The sequence below is a fragment of the Amborella trichopoda genome, chromosome 4, assembly GCF_054954075.1.
Source record: "Amborella trichopoda isolate Santa Cruz 75 chromosome 4, AtrichopodaSantaCruz75HAP2 v2.0, whole genome shotgun sequence".
Taxonomy (NCBI): domain Eukaryota; kingdom Viridiplantae; phylum Streptophyta; class Magnoliopsida; order Amborellales; family Amborellaceae; genus Amborella; species Amborella trichopoda.
Window position 1 is genome coordinate 2,116,036 of NC_142339.1, and position 24,273 is coordinate 2,140,308.

Genomic DNA, 24,273 nt, shown 5'->3' on the forward strand with positions numbered 1-24,273 from the left:
GAATTCGTGACGATTTTCAGTTCTATTCTCATATGGAAAGCAATGAAAACCTAGGGTTTATAAATTACACGTATTCTGGTTGGTACTGTAAACTAAGTGTATATCATTATATAATGGCGATATTAGCCAATGTTCTGTATATCCAATATTATCCATCATTAAAAGGATCGTCTGGCTTCTCAAGAACATTTTGAGGCTTCATGTAATTCATTGTGATAATTCTTTTGGGGGTGAATTAGTTCCATGTGGTCATTGACAGTTAGCCAAATGTTAAGTTCTTAAAGTTATTTATTGCTATAGATACCAAAACCATAATGAACAAAAATCAGTTGTTTAGTTGGCTGACTGGTGTGTCCACCTTTACTCGGCCAATTCCGAGTGGCCTCCGTAGAGTCGCAGAACAGTGGTTAAGGTAATTTATCACTATAGACACCAAAACAATAATGAACAAAAATCAGTTGGTTATTTGGCTGACTGGTGTGTCTATCTTGGTGAAGAATTTAGGACTTCAAACACATGTAAAATCATTGTAAGTCCATTTATTGCTCAAATTTAGGAATTGGGAGCTCCGAAAGTACTGCAGATATAATGATAATTGAGGAACTATAATAAATGGCATAAAAAAATACAAAAGGGAATTTTGGGGCACAAAATTCTCTTTTGTATTTGTTTCTTCATTTTATTCAAATTCATGATAATGGTGGTTTGGATGATCACCTGCAAAATAACGGACCCAAAATTCTTTATGAAGATAGATTCTGGGAGGCAGGACTCATTGTAATAAGTATATCCATGAATGCACGAAAATCCGACCGAAATAAGAAATGTCCCCAGTGTCAATAGTAAAACATTAGGCTAACGGTCTATAATCACAAGGGAAATTTGTCAAAATGCATCGGGATAATAATTATGTAACATTTTTTTTTATTTAATTTAAAAATACACATCAAAATAAACATGATTTTGAGTTGAAATAATAGAAAAAAAAAAAATTAGAATGCCATATATTGAAAAAAGAGATGTAATTTTATTGGGATATTACCCTACTCCTAGGGTGTCAAAATAAAAGGAAACATGTCGAAATAAAATATTTATTTCAAAATATCATATTGCAAAGCTTTTCACAAGCGTGCACGATGAATAGTAAGCCTAGATTAGCATAGCTTTGGGGTGAGTTTGGGGCCCAAAGGAATATGTCTTTTGGAATACACAGACTTTTAGGCCTACTGTATAATCATGCCCTTTGCGTAATAATGATTATACTGGATGATAAAAAAATGATTAATAAAAACAAAAAGACCATACTGTCGCTTCAAAATTATTTTTAAAGATGGATTTTGGATGGAAAAGTGTTTTTTGTTTGTCTCGAAATTGAATTCAAAATACTTTTTTAAGTTTTGACTTTTGAGACCTCGGAGTTTTGTTATTGACAATATCAATTTTACCCATGCAATTCTTGATAGGATATGGGACCCTTGCGTTTTTTAGGACATTGTTTCCGTGAGTGGTCGTATAGTAGTATAATGCAATCAATTTTCAAAATTATCTTAGAGGCATTTGTTAGACACGAATTTTTAAATATACATTCTTTTTATTTTGAAAAACAATCACAAAAGATAAAATTTTGAAAAATGCTTTGGAAAATTTTCATTCTAACCCAATTTATAAGCCATCCATTTTATTGAGATGGTTAGATATAGGCCTCAGAATGATTTTTTTATCCTCAAAATTTTTATATAGTGTTATTATCTTTAAATTAATAATTTTAAAAAAGGAAATATGATTATGAATTTGTTAAAGCCTAGATCTTGAAATTAACAAAATAATGGATGGTTGAGATTCATTGTTGGTTGGATACTAATTTCGACCATATCTAGGGTGGATTTTGAAATTTTCTTTTTCGTAGGATTGATTATGAGGATGAAGAGAATGTGTGTACAAAATTTGGGGTCATACAAATACTAAAAAGTGGTTTTATAAAGGTGTGGCTGCATTATACTACTATACAATCGTTGCATTAGATCATTTCCCTACAACAAATGACTTCAATCACAGGACCTATTAAGCTTGCCTGATATGATGAGGCCGAGAAAGGGTGAGCAATGGGTCAGGATCGAATACTATTTGGCTCTAAAATTTTGACCTTATTCAGACCCGTCGGGTTTTGAGTCTACCCATTGGGTCTCGGATCTGAGAGGATCCATTGCCACCTTATGATTATGAGCTTATTTTTTTCTTTTTTTTTTTTCCTTTTTTTTGACCATCATATATCTAATGATTATGAGCTTCTTCTTTTTTGCCAATATTACTGTAAATGTTGCCAATATTGTGACAATATGAATACCTAGCACGTACTTAAAGATACATAATTGGCCTCATAAACCTTATAACTACTGGTACAGGTTGGGTACAGATCGGCTCCGTCTGAACTCAAACATAAACCTGAATATTAATCAGGTCTAAAATTTAGACTCATACCTGACCCCGAGGTTGGGTACATCCATCGGGTCTAGTCAGTCCCCTTGCCACCCCTAAATAGAGAGAGTGGACATGACTAAGATGAAGTAATTGAAGTTGAAACAGGTCCTTAGCTTTTAGAGAGAGGGAGAGAGGGAGAGGGAGAGAGAGCTTACCTGATATGATGACGTAGGTAGTGAGAGAGGACATGACTGAGACTAAGTAACATACAAAATTTGAAGTTGAAACACGTCCTTAGCATTTAGAGAGAGAAATAGAGAGAGTGGACATGAATAACACGAAGTGATATTTAAAATATTGAAGAAACGTGGTTGAAACAATACTTATCAAGGCCGAACTCCAATCGGTCGAATTATCATGATTTTTGGCCAGTCAGGTCTAAAGTAAAACTGGATCTAGTTAAAAATCTCTCAAAACCAACATTGGACCACTTTTAGCTAGTCCAACAAGCGAGATTCAGCCATACGAACAAAATGGGCAATCTTTTTTGAATATGATATACATTTTAAATTATTATTTATATTTTTTTAATATTTTTAAAATCCGATCAAGTCGGTTTGATAGCAGTCCAATTGGTTTTGATTAGACCAGATCCCTCGATACCTCAGTAATCGATCCGATCTTGATAATACTGGCTAAAAGCTATCGGTGTAGGTTTCCATTCCCATTGAAGCATTTAAAAACCGTTAATTATTTCTAAAAAAAGATAGGGGACCGTATTCTCCACTGATTTACAAAAGATAAAAATAAAAAAATAAAAATGAATCCATCTGTTTTGGTAAGGATGAATCTATCTCTTTATCTATATAAAAAAAAAACACGTCCTTTAGAGAGAGAGAAGACATAAATAAATAAGATGAAGTAAATTCAGATTGTTGAAGAAAGGTGGTTAAGAGAGAGAGAGAAAGGACATTAATAAGATGAATTAAATTCAAAATATTGAAAAAACGTGGTTGAAAGTTGAAACACGTCCTTAATTACAAGAGGGCTGATTCAATATCGCTCCTTCATTAAGAAACCAATTCACAATACGTATTTTAAAATCTCAATTAGGCCTACTCAATTGTCCAATAATTGGTGCACTAAGTTCCAGTGATCTACGACTTAGAGACCTAGGAAAAGATAGTTCCTAAATAATTTTTAGGCTTGTTCTAAATTAAAGTTGCAAAATAAAAATAAAAATAAAATAAAGAAAAAAAGAACATTAGGGATCATTTAGTTCTTGATTATTTCTCGGAGGCCTAAAAAAGCATGTGATGTTTTTTAAAAAAGCTCTAGGGCTCAATTAATTATTGGTAATTTCTCAAAGACATATAAATGAATGCCACTAAAACATAAAATAAAAACCTTTGAGGCTGAATTAGTTGTTGATTATTACTCAAAGGCCTATAAAAGCATGTCATCAAAAAATTAAGGGTGTGGTATGTATTGGGTTGCAACCTTAAACAATCAAATTAAGGCGCATCTCTAAATTTTATCATAAATAAAAATTTTGGTGTAAAAAACTATTAGGATGGCTTGAGAATCAATTTTCATCTCTAATTATAAATTTTGAACTCTAAAAATAATTTAAATCAAGTAGATCTATAAATATTTGAAAATCTTGAAAATGGACGGTCCTAATAATGTGTTGTAAGATGCATTATTTTTAGATCTCGAAATCTTCTTCTTCTTTTTTTCTCATATTCATATATCTCGATGTCGAGATGATCAATTAGACGTTTTTCCAACATCAAAACAACTTTTTATGATAGATTTTTGATGTGAACCTTAATTGTACATTTTTAAAGTTGCGACCTTCTGTAAACTTTTCTTTAAAATAAAATAAAATAAAACCTTTGAGGCTCAATTAATTCTTGGTTATTTGTCAAACGATTAGAAAGGCATTTCATTAATAGCAAAAAAAAAAAAAAAAAACCACGTTTTTCCTCTTTTCATTTATTAATGGGTTGATAAGTCAAGCTGCTTAACTTTCAAATCACGTTTTTACTCTTTTCATTTGTTGACGGGTTGATAAGTCAAGCTGCTTAAACTTTCAAACCACGTTGTTCTTTCAAAAGAGAGAAAAAAAAAACAGTAACTTTGAAGAATATAGAATCAATTTTTACTGTGATTAGGTTTTAATGTCACATGGGAGGAATCAAGGGACCCTTTTTCCCTCCAGCCCCATGGGTCCAAATAACACAGAATCCGAGGCCGATATGCTATTCTCTCTCTCTCTCTCTCTCTAACATCTCTCTCATATGCTATTTTTATTTGGGTGTGGTTTGTTTAAGGCCGAGGCCCTAAACCATCAGAGTAAGGCTCGCTTTCAATAGTATCGAAAGATGTTTAAATACTGGAATTCTTTGTGATGGCTCAAAAATTTATTTTTATATCTAATTATAAATTTTAAAGCTTAAAAAATAGTACAGATCAAGTAGATCTATAAACACTTGAAAATCTTTGATTATTGACCGTCCAAAAATACATTTCAAGATGCATTATTTCCAAGACTTGAAATCCCTTTTTTTTTTTTTCATATATGTATATTTTGAGGTTGAAATGATCAATTTGAGGTTTTTTCAACATTGAAGCAATAGCTTCATAGTGAATTTTTGAAATGCGCTTTAATTTGATTGTTTAGGGCCTTGCCCTTATATTAGCTTTTTCCTTTTTATTTTAACACTCTCTTTCTTTGTATGCTATTATTTCCCTCTTTTGAGTGCTATTTTTATGTCGCCTTAGTTTTTTTTCTTAAAATTACTTTTCAGAAATAGTTTATAAACACTCAAATTAAGGCCCACCGTAAAAATTCACTAGAAAGGATTGTTTTAATGTTGAAAAACCATCAATTCGATTATCTCGACCTCAAAATATCTGGACATGAGAAAAAATAAATTTCAAATATTGAAAACAATGCATCTTGTAATATATTATCTAGACTGTCAATTTTCAAGATTTCCAAGTATTCATAGATGTACTCAATCTACACTATTTTTTAATCTTTAAATATTATAATTAAACATAAAAATAAATTTTCAGGTCATCAAAGGATTTATGATACAAGCCACACCCTTATTTTTCTTAACCAGCATTTTATTGAGGTAAATATTCTTTTGTTCCTTAATTATCCCCTCTCTCTACCTATTATCCTCCCTGTCATATGCTACTTTTATTTACAAATCTCTCTCTCACTCTCTCCTCCCCTCCTCTATCTCTCTCTCCATATGCCATTTTTATGGAATATCTCTCTCTACTTACGCAAAAATCTCTCTCTCTCTCTCTCTCTCTGAAGCAAAACACTAGACAATGCAATGAAGACCACGGCACAATCTAGCAGCTTGACAGCAACATAATTCAGTAAAATATTTCTTCAAGGATTGTCTTTATTTCATGTAAAGACTCCGAAGGTGAAGGAGCCTTAGATTTGGCCTATAAAACCCATGTTAGCTTCAGTGTTTCTCTTCACGTGTGTTTGTGAGAGCTCTTTCTCCTCATTTTTTTGTGTGTGTTGAAAGAATAGCAGGGCCTAAAAAGCCTTGGAGATGGGTAGATGTCCATGCTGCTCTAAAGAGGGTCTAAACAAAGGAGCATGGACTGCCCAAGAAGATAAAATCCTCACTGATTACATCAAAACTCATGGAGAAGGGAAATGGAGAACCCTCTCCCAAAGCACAGGTAAATGAAACCGCATCACCACCCTCATGGTCATCATCACATGCATCATCTTCATCTTCATCTTCATTGTATAAAGCATGAGTCCATGTCGTCAAACATCCAGTGTACAAAAACTCGAACGACACGAGTTACTCTGACTAAACAAGCTGCCGAGTCTGAAGGAAGTTCCTAGAATGGTACTCAATTATTATTATTATGACTCCAGAGTCTTTGACAAACTCGGCTGAGTTCTAAAATACTGTATCACCAAATCATTCCCCTCATCTAACTCTGGTTTTTTTTTTTTTGGGGAAACTTGTTTCAAATTTTAAATGCCTCATCATCCATATCATGATAGCTTCACATGCGTAGGTACATCACCGAAGTTATCATTAGAAATGATCTCTGATGTCAGACTCGCAGCCTGCTGGGTCCAAAAGAAAAACCATGGGACCCGGCTTATCCTCACAGGCTTCCTTGGTCTTAAGGTTAATCCGTTCTAGAATTGGCCGAGGGTTTGATGTTCAAGTCCATTTGTGTCATGGTCGAGCAGTCAATGGGTCATAATTATAATTTTAATTTGCATTTGTGGCATCACCATTGCAATTTTAGATCAATATCTTCATAACCATCGACTTTTTATTTATTTATTTATTTAGTTTTTGAGTAATTCAGTTCGAAAGACCAACCCCTACCTATTTTTTTCAATAGATTAGGAAGTTATATTTTTGGAGGTGTTCATTGAAAGTGTTAGCATTTATACCACAATGTGGTAACTGGGTGGGACAATGCTATACCACCACGAACAAAGCCCCTTTCCTAATCATCAAACTTCTTTATCATTATCATCGAAATCTTTCTCTCAATGAAAAATGAGTTAGAATCAATAGTGCACATCATCTCTTCCTTTAATTTCAGTAGAACTCTTTCTCTCACTTTCTATTTTCTCTCCAAAGCTCTCTCTCATTTCAAAAGTCGGTCTCATTCACTGTCTTCCATCTCTCTCTCTGTATCTTCTCCAAGAATTTTACATACTGAATTTTGTGGTATGCCTATTACACATTGGCTTTTTGTGGTATATGTATTATTTTCCTCTTACCCCACAAAATATGGTGTGTAGGTCTCAAACGATGTGGGAAGAGCTGTAGACTAAGGTGGCTCAACTATCTGAGACCCGACATCAAGAGAGGCAACTTCTCAGACCAAGAGGAGGACCTCATTATTAGACTCCATAAACTCCTCGGCAACAGGTTAAACAACAAATATAGATTCATAATTTCTTTCAATACTCTCTCTCTCTCACTCGCACACATTTACACACATCATATACATGCACACGACTGCACCATCACAGAACTGAGTGCAGGTTTTTGGGTGGGAGAGACAGAGAAACTCCTTTTTACTAAATCATTTGAAATTCCGGGTCTCTTAATATTAATTTTCCATTTGTACAGATGGAACGTGGTTTGCATAAGATTGTAAGCATAAATAATTAAAGTAAGGCGCACCTCCAAATTTTGGTATAAAAAATTGTTGGAATGGCTTGAGAATATATTTTCATATCTTATTATAAAGTTTTAAATTAGAAAAGTGGTTCAAATTAGAGTGATTTATGAACGAACCCTAAATGTTTTTCTAAAATACAAAATGCTTCATTTATAGTGAAAATTACAAATAAGGTCGATTGACCTGCTTTTTTTATTTTTTCAAAATTGCCGCTCGGTCCAAGGGCATCCTCGGACCAAATGTGATTTTATTTTTTTAGTTTTTCCGTTAGTAGGATATTGTCCTCAAGCTTGGGGCATTGCCCTACCAACAAAAAAAAAAGTCCTAAGGATATTGTCCTCAAGCTTGGGGCATTGCCCTACAACAAAAAAAAAAAAGTCCTAAAATTTGGACCTACGATTCCATCTTTAAACCGGGGGGCAATTTTGAAAAAAAAATAAAATAATGGGTTAATCGAATTTCTTTATAATTTATACCTATAAACATAGCATTTTGTATTTTAGAAAAAATTTTAGGATCCATATGTAAATCATTCTTCAAATTAAGTTGATCCATACCGTGATGCAACATGTACTATTGTTGAGGTGCACTTAATTAAGGTTGCAACAGAGAGAGAGAGAGAGAGAGTTCATCCCAAAGATATATATGGAATTTCTTAAAGTGGGTCTCTTAATATTGCCTCATTTTCAATTTGTGCAGATGGTCTCTAATAGCAGGTCGACTGCCAGGGCGAACAGACAATGAAATTAAAAACTATTGGAACACATATTTGGTCAAGAAATTTCAAGAGAGCTCAGCCAAAAACCAGAGAGCCAAGTCAATGAGGTCCGAAGAACCAGTCCTAGAAGAGAAGGCCAAGCCAAGCCCAGCTGAGGAATTCATCGTGGTGAGAACCAAGGCCTCAAGGCGCACAGGGCTTGTGGCCCCTCCCGCTCGAGCTGCGCCTGAGGCCCCAACTACCGAGCTCACTACTGAACCCATGGGTAACTATAACGAATCCATGGCTAATGACACCGAACCCACTTCTTTCAAAGCTCCAATTCTCATGGACTTCGACATGGAAGACTTCTCTATTGACAATGAGATTCTTAAATCATATGGGGAGTTTTTGTTACAGAACAAGGATGATGAGATTGATACTCTCTCTCTCTCCTCTCAAAAAACCCTCTCCTTTGATAGTGGCGAATGGGTGGGAGAGGAGTTTGAAGGGGAACATTTTTCTCAAGATTTGTACTCCTTGGGCTACTTTCTTTGATTCTTGAGGTGGGGTTCTACTTTTCATTCACATTTTCATTTGTGTCAAAAGCTCTTGGATTGGGGGCCTATTTAACCTTGTAGCGATTTTAGATGAATAAAAAGAAACAAAATAAGACCCTCAAGGGTCTACTACTTCCATAGTTATCAAGACCGGATTGGACGAGCTAGTCCAACTTCTAGCCTGTTGGGAAAGGAAGATGAACAACTCACAAAAATCGCAGCTTTAAGTGGGCGATGTCGTTGAACTACATATAAACGAGTGCCCAAGGTTTTTCCAAAATGATCGAGAATAGCTTTCTTTTTTTTTTGTTAATTTTTTCTCATGGCCATGAAACCTTATTTTAAGAAAGATTGGGGAGGCTGTTATCCAATATTACATTTTCTTTAATGAAATCCCTAAGAAGTGGCCATCAAATCTAAAAGATAAGGGAGTTATCCACTTACCTTAGGAAATATATTTTCTCACTCCAAAAATCCTTTTAAAGATAAATACTAAATAATATATACAAGATTTTTCAAAAAAATAATAATCAAGATAGATCAAATAAGTAAGTGCACATGTGTGGACTCCATAGCCATAAGAATACACTAACATCTCCCACTTGGTCATGAGGGCCAAATATAATAATATACTTTAAAGCATGCGTTGCTTAACGGATTTAATCTTTATGAGCTGATCATGAGGTTTTTCATGCTAGCGCAGTTTTACATCTCATGAATAAAAAATCAATCATAGGTATCATGAGATTTTCATGTTACTCTTCATCTCATGATTAAGACATGAAAAACATCCTTTAGGGGTGTTTCTGACTTAGATGTTACTAAGTCCCCTCAAAGCTACATGTTTTGAAAATATTTTAGCACTTAATCCCTTTGTCAAAGGTCTATGATTATATTAATTGATGGTAAATAACTTATAGTTATTTCATTCTTTACAATAATATCATAAATATAATGATATTCAATTTTAATGTGCTTTGCCTTAGAGCTATAGGCTTTATTTCTAATTAATAAGATGGCAGCCTGATTATCCCAAAAAAATTTAATTGGCCCATTGGCTATATCAAGCTTCACATACTTACATCCACCTTCAAAGAGAAATACATGTCATGAGGTTGATTTTTTGTTTAACTATTTTGGACAAACTGCTTTAGGATCTATATGGTTATATATTGTGGTTTAGCCTCACCGTTCAAGCTATTTTAGGATGACGATAACTGTTCTGGGCGGAAGCTCTAAATCGGATGGGTTGATTTTTGGCAAATAAATTATGAGAAAAATGAATCGACAAAAACAAGCAACAAGCAACAGACAACAAAAATAAAGCAGGAAATAAAGAATAGAAAAAGAACACCATGATTTACGTAATTAGCCACAAATATAACTACATCCATGGGCGAAGATGATCGATATTTTTCACTAAAACAAAAAAATATTATAAGGTTACTTGAGAGAACCAGGGACTCAATACCTTCTTTTCTACAATTTTCTCTCTCTATAAAACCCCCAAAAATTTCCCTCTAATTTTCTGGATCTTTTTCTCTGTCTAAATAACCCACCATATACAAAAAGGAAATCACGCAAAATAGGTGGTACGTGGGGCTCTTTCTTTTTCCATAACTTTTGGGCGTGTAAATTTATCTTTATCTAGTCATGTCTATCCTAACATAACTAGTACTAATCAAAAAAGATAAATTTTCTAAATAATAGGGACTACTAAAAAATACGAAATCTAAATAGAGGTCACGTGATGCCCTTATTTCCTACCAATTTAGGGATATCCAAAAAACATTCTCTTCTGAGTTTTGTAATGAGCAATAGGCAAGTTATAGACAATGCAATATTGTCAGGACCAAGTATATGAAATTATCTAGGTTTAAATTGCCTAAGAATTTAAGATATGCGTTTAACTTGAACCCTAGTTTTTTAAACTAGCTTTTAAGGCATCATAACTATTATAACCGTATTAAAATCAAGAGTGACTTTACACATGGATCTTAAATTTTTTTTAAAAATACGAAATGTTCCATTTATTGATGGAAATTATAAAGAAGGTGAGCCAATAAATTTTTTTTTTTTTTTTTCAAAATTTTCTTTCATTCTAAAGACATCCTCAGATTGAATTTTAGTTTTTTTGTTAGTAGGGCACTACCGTAAAGCTTGGGGCAGTGCCCTACTAAGGAAAAAACTAAAAAAATATGTTTAAAATTCGGGCTGAGGATTTCATCCTCAGACCGAAAGGTAGTTTTGAAAAAAATAAAAATAAAAATAAAAAATAAAAAATAAAAAAATAAAAAAAAAGTTGGTTGACCGTCCTAATTTCTGTCAATAAATGGAGCATTTCATAGTTTAAAAAACATTTAGGGTCTACATGTAAATCACTCTAAATCCAATTTAGGTGCATATATTTATTACTAACTAATTCACTTGTCAATCTTGTCAAAAAAATAATAATAATTCACTAGTCAAATTTGGAAGTTTCTCATTTATCATTACAAAGTTAGGTGGACATACCGACTAGAAGCACACGAAAATTGGTAGGAAAGACAATTAAGCGTAAGTATAAATAAATTTTATAGAATAAAGGTCATCTATATATAGCATGAAGATAACAAATTAGACACATGCGCAAGTATTCAAGAAACATACAAATCAATGAAGGCCAAAAGAGTGAAGTGCATTTTGGTTGTTCAAAAACTTGTCAGAGCCTTTTTCTTGTGGGAAATGATTTGGTGATCTGGCGAGACCACTATCAGCATGTGGTGTATTCCCTTAAACACATACTTATTATCTGAAAATTTTAGATCACATTTACTCATCCTTGGATCAACTTGAACAAATAAAATAAAAGTTTAATTAATTTGGAGCCCAATCAATGATCCAGATCAAGTCACTCTCAAAGACTTAGACTCTATTTGCGGGCTGCATATCTCCTATTTCAATGGCTGTAATTAAGTTTTTTTTTTTTGTTTGAAATTATTGACAAGGTGAATCAAAGATGACCTAAATCAGTTATGCCTTTTTTTCCTTTAGGTATTGATTTAGTTCACCTTTTTAAGTTTTCCTTATCACCTTATTAGTAGCGTAGCTTTTGTTTTTGCTTTGTTTCTTCCTTCAACTTATCAAAGAGGTGGGAATGAAATCCTTGACAGCATGTACTGGCTCCACTAGTTAGACCACCCAAGCCAATGGTCTATTCTGCTTAGCCCTTCTCAAAATAAAAACAAAGCTAGAATAATTTCCTATTCAGGATCCACTTTAAATGAAAAAGTGTTAATGATCAAAGGTCCCAACATTATTTTACACTAATTTTTAGGGAGTATGATATGAAAATAGGAATTTGCACTAGAACTTGAGGTCGTGGTGGTAGCATACCCATACCTCAGTTGTACGTTGTGACTTCCATTCCCACAACTGTTTCAAAAACCACTAAATAATTCAAAACGGTTGCATTTTAAACAATCCAATTAAGATTGACTTCCAAATTTTAATCATAACATGTAATTTTATTGTAAAAAAATCGTAGGATTATCTTAAAATCTATTTTCATATCTAATTAGAAAATTTTAAATTCCAAAAATGGTTAAAATCAAGGAGATCTATAAACATATGAAAATCTTGAAAATCAACATATGAAAATCAATTTGTAATTGAAAAGATGGAAAAATATTAAAATAAGCATTTATGGCCAAAATACTTTTCAATTTTTGCCAAAATGATAGGAAACATAAAAAACCCATGGTTTTGGTGAGTCAACCGACTCACCTATTACCATACAGTTCCTTGTCTATCTAATGTCCATCTCTATTGAAAAAGAAAAATACCAAATTTAGATCAATGTCATGGTTGAGATTATCAAAACCTAATATTTTGGATCGAAAATTCGTCTCTGACATATATTTTGTAGGAAGACCACAAGGAATCAGTATGAGTAAGCCAACTCGCCAAATACGTTTCCATCACAAATAAATTCTTTTTTTCTATGATATTTTTGAATTTTTTTATTATTCCCAAGTGGGACACCCAACTAAGGGTAAGTCGAGTTCATGCCCGAGTACATGGCCTGACTGCTCAGCACTCAGACCAAGTAGTCAAACGCCGTCTAGCCTACTATTTGTAGAATACATGGTCAATAGGGCTGCGTATATCTTGGTCAGACAGTTACTTGCACAGGCTTAGCCTAGCTAAACTTAAAGAAGGGCCATGAGAGCAGCCCTTCTAATGGGCCAAGCCAAGGCCAGGCCAGCCTTCAGCTAGGGACTTGGTTTGCCGAGACCCTATGGATGGCAATGTATCGGGTCGGGTCGAGTCCGGATTCAGTCTGACTCGGACCTGATTAGTATTCGGGTCCAAGTCTTGGACCCAAACCCAACTCACCAGATCAAATATTTGGACCCATACGCAAACCCGGCTCGGGTCTACCCCTCGGTCTGGGTCCATTGCGACCCCTACGAGCCCCTACCCGTCTAATCCTGGCCTATTGTCACCCCTACTATTACGTGATAGATGTAAGACATTGCCACCCTCATAAATATGAGTTGATCTTTCACAAATTAAGTTTCTTGTAGCTTGGACTACATGCTTTTCTTTTTATAATATTGTTCCATGGTGGAGGCAGCTTGCTTGTAAGACTAACTTTCTAGGCATATTTGATGTGTTAGGAGGCTGCTTGATATAAGTCATCGTAGAATAGAGAAAAATGACTATGGCATCGTTCCTAGATAAAGGAACACCACTACACAACTAAAGAAGGCGAGGGGACCACTATGACAAAAGAAAGTGAGAGGGAGACGTGGCACAAATCAGGTGATAGTTCATGTAAAAGAGTTTTATCAACTCGGGTAATTTTATATAGAGAAAAAGTTAACATAAGGTGTTAATCAAAGGTACGCCTCAAAAACCCACTCGAAAAGATTGTTTGCGACTACCAAACCTCAAAAGTATTTCAAGTATAAAAATAGTGGATCTTGTAATATATTTTCTCGACCGTTTATTTTTTAAGATTTTTAAGTATTTATAAATCTGCTTATTCTGCATCATGCCTGAAGCTTTTAAAATAGATTTTCAGTACATCACAGGATTGTTCGATACTAAAACTGCTACTTTCGGCATAACTTGAAGGTATGCCTTACTTTGATTGTTTAAGGTTGACACCTTATACAAACTGTTCGTGTGATAAGTGTAGTTTAAGAAATCCCAAAACAAGAGCTTCAACCCTTTGTTATAATATTTGTTTAAATTTCTAATTTACGGTATGATTCCCAATCCAAGTCCTAAAATTATGTTATTTTACTTGATTAGAATTCCAATTAATGGAGGGGAGATTCTTTGACATTTGTTTTACTACCAAAAAGATCATACAAGTCATGGGAATAAGGAATTGTATACTACTAGATCATTTATCATTATTACAAAGAGGTTGTAATTACTTGTAGTTATTACCTATCAAATTAGATGTCGTGAAGTTCGAAAAAATTTTTATTTTTGAATTAGAGTTATTATATAAATAATATTTAACATATATATCTATGATTTTTGGGTAGGTCCAATCAAGTTTGGGTCGGGGTTTAGGTCCAATCAGGACCGGGCCAGACCCGAACGGTTGCCAACGCTACCTTAGCTAACATGGTCCATTTAGAGGTCGCCTATAGCAAGTAGGGCACCAAATGGACGTTCAGTCGACACGTGTCCAGATACAAAAACCCATGACCTGGTTGTTAAGTACGCACCTCCTAAAGACCAGGAAATCGGAATGGCGATTCACGAGACGCAGAAAGTGTGGTCCGATCACCCAACGAGATACCCCATCATGCACATAAATGCTCCAGACGACGAGGTGCGGTTAGGACCGTCAGATCTACCACGTCAGATTAATAATTGACCGTGAAGGAGCCGTCCGTCCGTTCTGGCCGGCGTCACGTGTGTCCATTATTGGTACGTGGAGACATCTATGTCGTAACCCTTAGGGTGTATGAAAGGTCGTTCCCATGCATGGACCCTTTCTCTCTCTCTCCAAATAGAATCTTGGACTTTTGGTTCATTGGTTCTCTCTCAAAAATTCCTCTCCCTAGAAATAAAGGATGCGGAATCTGTTTTCTTGCACCAGGTGTTTTCTGACATTTGCAAATCTCGACCTTTCATTAAGGCTTTTTTTTATTTTTTATTATTATTTTTTATTATTTTGTTTTTTTGTTAAAAAAATTTGTTTCAAGCAAAGTTGGACTACATTTCTACCGTATGCCATCTAGAGATATAAATCATCCGTCTTAAAGATGGATGCAAATAGGTAGTCCATTTAAAAATAATTGTAACTAACGGTCCAAGTATTTTTTTATAATAATTACTATTTTTAGTTTTCAGGCTTTATTTATTTTTTCATATTTTTTATTTCTATGTTAAAGATTATATATTCTTTAAAAATTAGGATTAAATTATGTTTAAAAAATATATTTATTGCCCAACATACATACAACCTTAAAATGTAGAATTAAGGATGCACCTCAAAAATCCATCGGGAAATGTTGTTTTAATGTTGAAATCCCCTCTAATTGATCATCTCGACATCAAGATGCATAAATAAGAAAAAATAAATTGAAAAATTATTTTGAGTCCCAGAAATAATACGCCTTGCAACACATCATCTAGAACGTCCATTCTCAAGATTTTCATATAATTATAGATCTACTTGATTTTGATCATTTTTTTAGCTTAAAATTTTATAATTAGATATGAAAATTTTTAGTCTAAGGTGAATCGTCTCATAATAAATATAGTCCAAATTGAGGTCTCATTTATTTAGGAAGATACATTATAAAATGAAGTTATGAGAAGTACATGATTTAATAAATCTATTTACCTTTTATACAAGGAGGAAACACTCACCGAGAAATCAGTCTTGGAATGTGCCCATGACTAGACTCAAATTCCAACTGAAAATGATGGTTCTAAGGAGGTTAGTGACATAAATACTTGCAGTGAGGAAGATGCAAATGGAAGGTTGGAAAGCCCGAATGCAAATTAATGAAATATTGGTTGTAAAACATTTGAGGGTATGGAATTTTTATCTAAGGAAGAAGCAAAATTATTCTATGTTCAAGAGAAGGATTTCGTACAAGGAAAGTTGATAGTGGAAAACCTACTTGGATGGTACCAGACACAAGAGTTGTTTGCAAAGCATTGATGAAAATATCTAAGAAATATATTGACAAGTGGGTTGTTGTACGTTTTGAGAGAGCCTACAATCATGTATTTATGAGCCCATGTAAGGTGCATTGTCTCCATCACATCTGACTATTTCTAAATGTAATAGAAGTATTATCAATACCTTTCATAAAGTCGGGATTCCTACTGATAAGATTATGAATGTCTTTAGAGTAGAATCTGGTGGAGACTGTAATTTAAGCTTAATGGACCGTGATTGTAGAAATGAGCTTAGAAAGAAAAGCCTTGATGATGATACACAATTGCTCTTAAATTATTTAAAGCGCATGTAAAGTGAAAATCCTTCATTCTTTTATACAATTGATGTAACTGATGATGGTCATTTAGCAAATAGTTTTTGGGTTGATGCTAGGTCAAAGAATGCATATCAAAGTTTTAGGGATGTAGTGATTTTTTATACAACCTATACAACTAATAGGTTTAAAATGCCTTTTGCCCCCATTTACTGGAATCAACCACAATACAGATTCGACCTTATTTGGTTGTCCATTTTTAGGAGATGAAACCAAACCATCATTTGTTTGGCTATTTGAGACATGAATTTCGGCAATGTATAGCAAACATCCAATTACAATAATCACTTATGCAAGGAGATATTGCTTGTGTATTCCCAAACGGTGTCCACAGATTTTGCAAATGGCACATCTTAGAAAAGGTCAATGAGAAGATGGGTAGCTTTGATGCAAACATCCTACTTTTGTAAGGGAGTTCCTCAACTGTATTAACTAGACCGAAATTGAAGAGTTCGAGAATTCATGGGGATTAATCATTGATAAGTATAAGCTAAAGAAAAATAACTGGTTAGCATCGTTATATGATATTCGACATCAATGGATTCCAGTCTACTTACGTAGTACATTCTTTGCAAATTGCTCTACTACCCAATGAAGTGAAAGTATGAACTATTTTTTTCATGGGTTTTTAACTCTCAAACTTCCCTACAAGAATTTGTTTTGAAATATGAAGAGGCCCTTGATGACCGGTACAATGATGAATCCTGTTTGGATCATCTCACTTCTTACTCTACGCCAACTTTGAACACAAGACTACCTATGGAGAACCAAGCAGTAGATGCTTATACTATGACAATGTTTCTTAAGTTTCAAAAGGAATTGAATAAAGTGATATCAATTATGGTAAAAAAAATTGAGGAGGATGGGCCAATCAACACATACAAGTTGACCACATATGAAAAAAATAGCAAAGAATAAATAGCAATATTTGATGTCTCCAAAACTGAAGCAACTTATAGCTGTAAATTGTTTGAGTTCTCTAGGTACCTTTGTAGACATATGTTAGCCGTTTTGCATCGTGAGCATGTTCAAAAAATCCCATCACAATACATTTTGAGACGATGAACAAGGAGTACCAAAAAATGGGCTTTATTAAATGAGCATAAAAAAGGAGTGATGGGAAATTCTATGGATTCTCCATTCTCATGATTCAACTATTTAAGTCGCGAAGCAATTAACATTGTAGAGATTGGGGCAAAATCTATACATGTTTTTGATGTGGTGTTGTTAAGATTTGAAGAATTGAAGTAAAGAGCTATCCATGAGGAAAGTATTGAAAATGCAACACAAGTTTGCATTATGGGCAATGAAAGTAACATTGGAGTAGATACAGCAAGAAGTAAAATTAATCAATATTGTTTAGCAAGCAATGTTATATCAAGGAATCCATTGCTCACAATGACAAAGGGCCGCCCTGCGACCAAAAGATATAAAGCACCATCAAAGAAGACGTCGCAAAAGCCTGTTACATGTCATAAGTGCAACCAAATGGGACATAATTCACGTACTTGCTCATTGTCAAAAAGTAGTGGTTCACACATTGCTAGATAAAATGCTGATTGCTTTGTAAAATATTGATTACCTTATCTCTCTCTATCTACCACTTTTTTACTCTCACCACTTGTATGACAAGTTCTTATGTTTGTAACTTACTTTACCGATGTCAATGATAGATGCCATGCCCACTGATCAGTGATCTTTCTGTGAAGAACAGGGTCGTCGAGGTGAAAATCTATTTTTTAGCACACCAAAAAATGCTTGTATTACTTAGGAGAGCCCAACACAAGGAGAACACAAGAAAGCAAACGGGGGATTTTTTTTTTTTTGGCACCTTTTTTAGCACCTGGTCCCCCATTTTTTGTATAATAACTACTTGTAATGTAAATCATTTTTTGAGCCCCTTTACAGGTTTTTGTATAGAGCAACCTATTTGTGGGCTGCTTAACACTTCTTTTTTGCTTACTCTTTATATTAACACAACAATTAATAAATTAAAAAAAATTCGGGTATGTATCTTAACTTCAATGGTTTACTTGGCCATGGAATTTGTGGCATATTCATCCTAGCTTTTTGCGTTGCTCAGTGATGAAATTGCATCCTTTCAGTATGAGAATGAAAGCCACATGAGAGAGAAGAAACTGAGCTAATAGTTATAACTTGTCTATACAAAAAGAGAACTAACCCTACATGATGCTTCTCCATTCTTAGTGGATTTTCTCGAGATCAAATGAAGAATGGTAGAATGAAGGGTCTAAGGAGCAGTGGGGTTAAGATTAACAATTTACTTAGGAGGAGCCCTTCATAAGAAGTTGTATGTGAAATCTCCATTAATGTGCGTGTTTGTGTGTAAATTTTACTGACATGGGAGGCTTCTTGCCAGGGTGAAAATAGACATACATTGTGTTGCTTGTGAACCAGACGTTCTTATCATTTCTACCATACAAGAATTTGTATGGAATCGATTAATGTAAGGAATTGATTAATATACAATAGAAATTGGAAACATTGCATATCGAGAGAGAGAGAGAGAATGTTTTATAGCAGAACCCATCTTTAGACAAGCTTAAAAACCACATGGATAGAGCTAAATTGCATTATAAATGGATGCCATTAATTTGTATTCAAGGAACATATCAGAAAGCTTATAGATACCAGAAATACCTCAAAGACGCAAGAGTCCATACATTAACACAAGTACCTTTCCCATTGCTCATGTATCTCTCGCTTTTATATTTTGTTCAAAACGCAAACCTCATATTTTCCTCTCAAAACCAAGCCCTTCCAGTGTCTCCATAACCCAGAGAGTACCTACACAAAGGGCATGTATTGTGCCAGTAGTCAAGCCACTTGTCCATCAGAGAAATTATGGTATGTGGTATTAGCTTTTCTATTTTGGCCGATTAGCTCTTCAATGAAGGTTTTATATGTGGTATGCCAAGGCTTAATCTTTGTATTTTCTCAACCACCTTCTTAAGGAGAGTGAAAGCATCGCAATATGTATTCACTAGAAATTCAAGTGTGGAAGAACCTGTAATACCTTGTTTTTTTTGCCACCCAAAGGAAAATCTCTTATATGCCTTTTCTAAATCAGCAGCCTTACAATGCACAGAACTTACCCGGTTTTGAAAATTAACAAGTGCTTGCAATCCACTTGCACTTATGGCCTTCAAGATTTTATCGGCCACACTTAATTTACCAATATTAGCTAATGCTTTTAACAACCATCAACAGTAGATTTAGAGACAGAATGGCCCGAATCCTCAAATGCCTTAATAGCTCTAGGAAACAAATCCCAACCCTGTTCAATATTCAATGCTAGTGTCCTTAAAAGCATGTAAAAGTCATGAACTGAACTATTTGAGTGCATATTTTGGCATCAAATGAACTGGACTCAGGTTCCGAAACAAACAATTTCTCCAATCACATTCATTTTAATGAACTGCTTCATTAAAATTTTTCAAAATGACTTTGTAGGCTTCCTCTTCAATGTTCTGTCCTTCTTTTCTCATACTTTTGATCAAACACCAAAACTCAGTTGAATAACCCTTCTTACCCAAAATAACAATAATTGAATTGTATGCTTCAGAACTAAGCTTACCATCCATAGCCTCTGAAGCCCAATTGGAAAACCCAATTGCAAGACGAGGGTTATCCTTAAGATTTTTCAATACATGCATTACATGGCCTTCATTTAGTGAGAAATTCAGGGTTTTCTCTTTAGACCATTTGCCCCTCAATACAACTTTCAATTGGATATTCATAAGGACTTGATCTGTGATTTGAGGTGAACCCTAAAAAAAAAAACAGGTTTCTCTGGCTTTAGATCACTTAGCTGAAAATGGGAAGACAACTTCTGATATTTTTTAACAAGCAGTCTGGAAAATCTCTTAGAGATAATGAGCTTCCCAGAATTTCAGATAATGGTTTGGGGTTTTTTCTCAAGGGTTATCTTATGCTTTTCCATTTGATAAAGGGAGACGAGAAAGGCGCGAGAGCAGAGGGCTAGGAGGGTTTTGCATTTGATAATGGGAGAAGAGAGAGGGGCGAAAGCAGAGCGCTGGGCAGATCACCATTGGATATCGATCACCATTAAAGTTGAAGCCACAACATCTCTATCACCACCATTAAAGTTGAAGCATTAAGCAAAGCAGAGGAGTTCATAGAAAGTCCCAAACATTGAGTTATAGATATTCGAACCAGGAAATAGGGTTAGGGTTTCGAGCACTAAGAGAGGGGCGAGAGCAGAGAGAGGGAGGGAGGGAGAGAGATAAGCGCAAAGGAGGAGAGGGAGGGATGGGGGTTTAGAAAACCCGAAATATTGAAGTGGGAGAGACAGAAGAGAGAGATGCGTCAGGGCGTAGGGGGAGATTAGGAATGAGAAAGAGAGGGAGTTGTATTTTTAAAAAATTCAAAAAAAAGGAAAGGAAAGGAAAGGCAAGATTTAAATCGAAATCGATGGTGATGAGTTAAGGTTCTTGTAGGTGTGGGAATATATATATATATGGATTTTGTTAGGCTACACCACTTGTAGTGTATAGCAAATCTTCAACATTTTTATACACTTAAATACTCATTATAATAGGAAATTTTTTAAGTTGAGGTATTTTTGATCATTTAGAAAAGTAGAATGGATATTTTTATAAAAAAAATAGTGACATTCTATTAATAATTAAAAAACAATTAATGCATCTTGAAGGTGATGTCAGACACCATGTCGGTGATGTCATTGTCCACTATTGCTGATAAATATTTTTGTTTCTATTAAAAAAATTTATTTTATTTTAGATTAATTACTTAAAAATTAAAACATCCCTAAACAAAAAGTTACTAAACTAAAAAAAAAGAGTATCTATATATCCAAAAATATTGAGTATTCATATACACCCCTAACAAAACTATATATATATATAAGGTAAAGCTTCAATCAGATCATGACTCGTTTTTCACATTGAGGACCATTGAAAAGGGAAAATCATTAGACCATCAAGTATGGAAATCATTTTTAATGAAAGCAAGTGGTAGTATAATATAATGGCTACTAGAAAAGGAGTGAGAAAACACGAAGGAAAGGAGAGGAGACGTTTACAGTGCACATTGTAATGCCTCGCATTAGAGGGGCAAGAGTTGGTCCTTTGCATCAGTAAAGTCACTTTAGCATGTGTGATGTTGACTTAAGCTCTTGTTTTTGGCCTGGTTTGACAGCACAGTGAGAAGTCGATGACGAAAATGACAATCTCTCTCTTTCTCTCTCAAATAATATTCATCTCTCTCTCCAAAATAACAATCATGTGTATATCTCTCTCTCTAAAATAACAATCATCTCTCTCTCTCCCCTCCCCCAAAGTTTAAGGTCCATTAAAGCAACCTAAAAGTAAATGTTAGTACTCTCTCTGCTCTGTAAAGTTTAAGGTGCATTGCACCCTTGGAGAAAGCAACCTACCTCGGGGTGGCCATTGATCGGATTGGGTACCAGGTCTACCCAAGGGATTTCGGGTATTGTGGATCCATTGCCACCTGATGATTATAACTTTTTACTTTTTTTTGTCTTTTTTAGCAATGATATATCATCGTATGGCTATGAGCTTTTTTTGTTTTTTTGCCAATATTGAACACCTAACACGCCTAAAGACACATGATTATCGTCACATATATCCTAAGACTACGATTACATATTGGGTATCGATCAAGTTCGACTGAACCCAGACTCAAACCTAAATAGTATTCAGGTCCAAAATTTGAATTCATACCCAAATCCAAAAGTCGGATCTATCCGTCGGTCGGGTTCATTGCCACCACAAAACCTACCGATTTCTCTCACTCTGGCTCTCTCTAAATACGGTTGCGTTCAACTTTAACCAAAATTCAATGCAAAATGTCTACATGTTTTGATTGAAACTGCTAAGGTGACTACATCAAACAATCTCCGTCGTGACTAAGATCAAACAATCTCCGTTATGGCATCGAAAAGCGACACTTCAACTAGTCTTATTTTATAAAGGGTGAGGTTTCTATGAGGTTGCAATCTTAAACAATCTAATTAAGGCGCACTTCTTAAGATTTTATCATAACATGTAAAAAGTCTTTAGTATTATCTTAAAATCTATTTTCATACCTAATTAGAAAATTTTAAATTCTAAAAATAGTTAAAATCAAGTAGATCTATAAATATATGAAAATCTTGAAAATGGACGGTCTAGATAATGTGTTGTAAGATGAACTATTTTCGAGACTCAAATTTTTTTTTTCTTCCATATTCATATATCACGATGTCGAGATGTTCGATTAGAGGGTTTATTCAACATTAAAACAACATTTGCGATAGATTTTTGAGGTGCATATGTGATTCTAAATTTTAAAATTACAACCTTATATAAACTTTTACCTTTTATAAAAGTCAAAGGTAAAAACCTAACACGTGAGGGCAACACGCATGGTATGTATTGCTTTATATTTTTTTATATTGCAAAGATTCGAATTTTAATAAACAAAAATGGCAACACTCGCAAAATAAATCATTGGGTTTCTTCCATTTAACTAGGAAACCTCATCTTTTTCATTTTCACAAAAGAAAAAAAAGTGATTTCAGTTTTGATCATTCTTTCAAGTATTACATGAGATTATTTATTTTGGTACAAATAGGTCATAATCACTTTTAGCCTTTTTATGTGAAATCCAATAGATGAAAATGTGTCACAACATTTGAAAAATTTTATTTTAGATTTTGTGCCTAAAAATTTTATTTTGGACTTTGTGTCCAAACAATGACACATCCTTGAATACCTAATTTCAAATCCAACCACTAATAATCGTTGACACCCCCTTATATAAAAAATAAGTGTTTTGTTCCTTCTTTTAATTATTGGAAAAGTATTTTATGCATCCAGGATGCAATGCTAAATTTCCATCCCTCAGCACATAAAACATCAATCTTAAATATAGATGTAAATTAGTGGTCACTCAAAAAAATTGAAGCCAATGGTTTAAAAATTTTCTTCAAAAAGTTATCATTTTTTGTTTTATTTTTTTATATTAATGATCCCCATGTTAGAAATTATATATATCTCAAAAATACGTCTAAAACCCATCTAAAAAATGGATCATGAAGATGTGTCACATATGAGTAAGCAGACTCATAATAAAAACCATGTCCTCAATTATTTGAGAGGCAAAAGCCATTCAAGGCTGGATTAAAATTTTACAAAAGAACAAAATGATGAAATCCAAATACACATAGGCATTTTAATATATTTGCAATGCCTAGACCTAGCACATGGCATTCGCCATGTATATAGCAAAACAATTTGTTTACCAATAATTCTATTATTACCTGAAGGTGCAACATACATTGTGGGACTTTTATTTGTGGGTAGCTTTCTGCATGTCGCTACTTATAGGATGGCTGGGTACGAGCCGATAACAATGTTATAGATGGTCTAAGTTATTTTTACCATATCATAATTAATACGTGACATTATTATCTGCGGAATTATTTTATTAAGATAAGATGATTGTGGGTCCCAAGAATCTACATACTTTATTGTTGCATACACATACAAAGGTACTCCTTGATGTTTTCATCCCATAGTAGCAATAAGTTTTCTTTGAAAGCGGACAACCTCTCTATGATGTCCATGATCTAATAATTTCTTGAGGAAATATAAGTGATTATATCTTGTCACAAATTTTAAAGAAGAGGACAAAAGCAATAATTCTTTGTGTTAATTTTAAAAAATAAGGGCACAAAACTAATAGTAAATTTACCAAAATACACGACTTATCAACTATTTAATATTTTATCCATTTTCAGCTATTTTAACTCCTGTCTTTTTTTTTGGACTTTTCGAAATTAAATTGAAAGAAATTGGTAAAACTAAATAGG

General features: G+C 34.1%; 1 protein-coding gene across 1 annotated transcript; it reads left to right on the forward strand.

The window, feature by feature from the left end:
- Positions 1 to 5,950: 5,950 nt before the first annotated feature.
- LOC18439414 (transcription factor MYB1) lies at positions 5,951 to 9,016 on the forward strand. The gene is made up of 3 exons (XM_006849579.2): positions 5,951 to 6,138; positions 7,238 to 7,367; positions 8,323 to 9,016. Exons 1-3 carry the CDS (start codon positions 6,006 to 6,008, stop codon positions 8,876 to 8,878), a joined length of 819 nt encoding a protein of 272 aa, XP_006849642.1. The 5' UTR covers positions 5,951 to 6,005; the 3' UTR covers positions 8,879 to 9,016.
- The last annotated feature ends 15,257 nt before the right edge of the window (positions 9,017 to 24,273 follow it).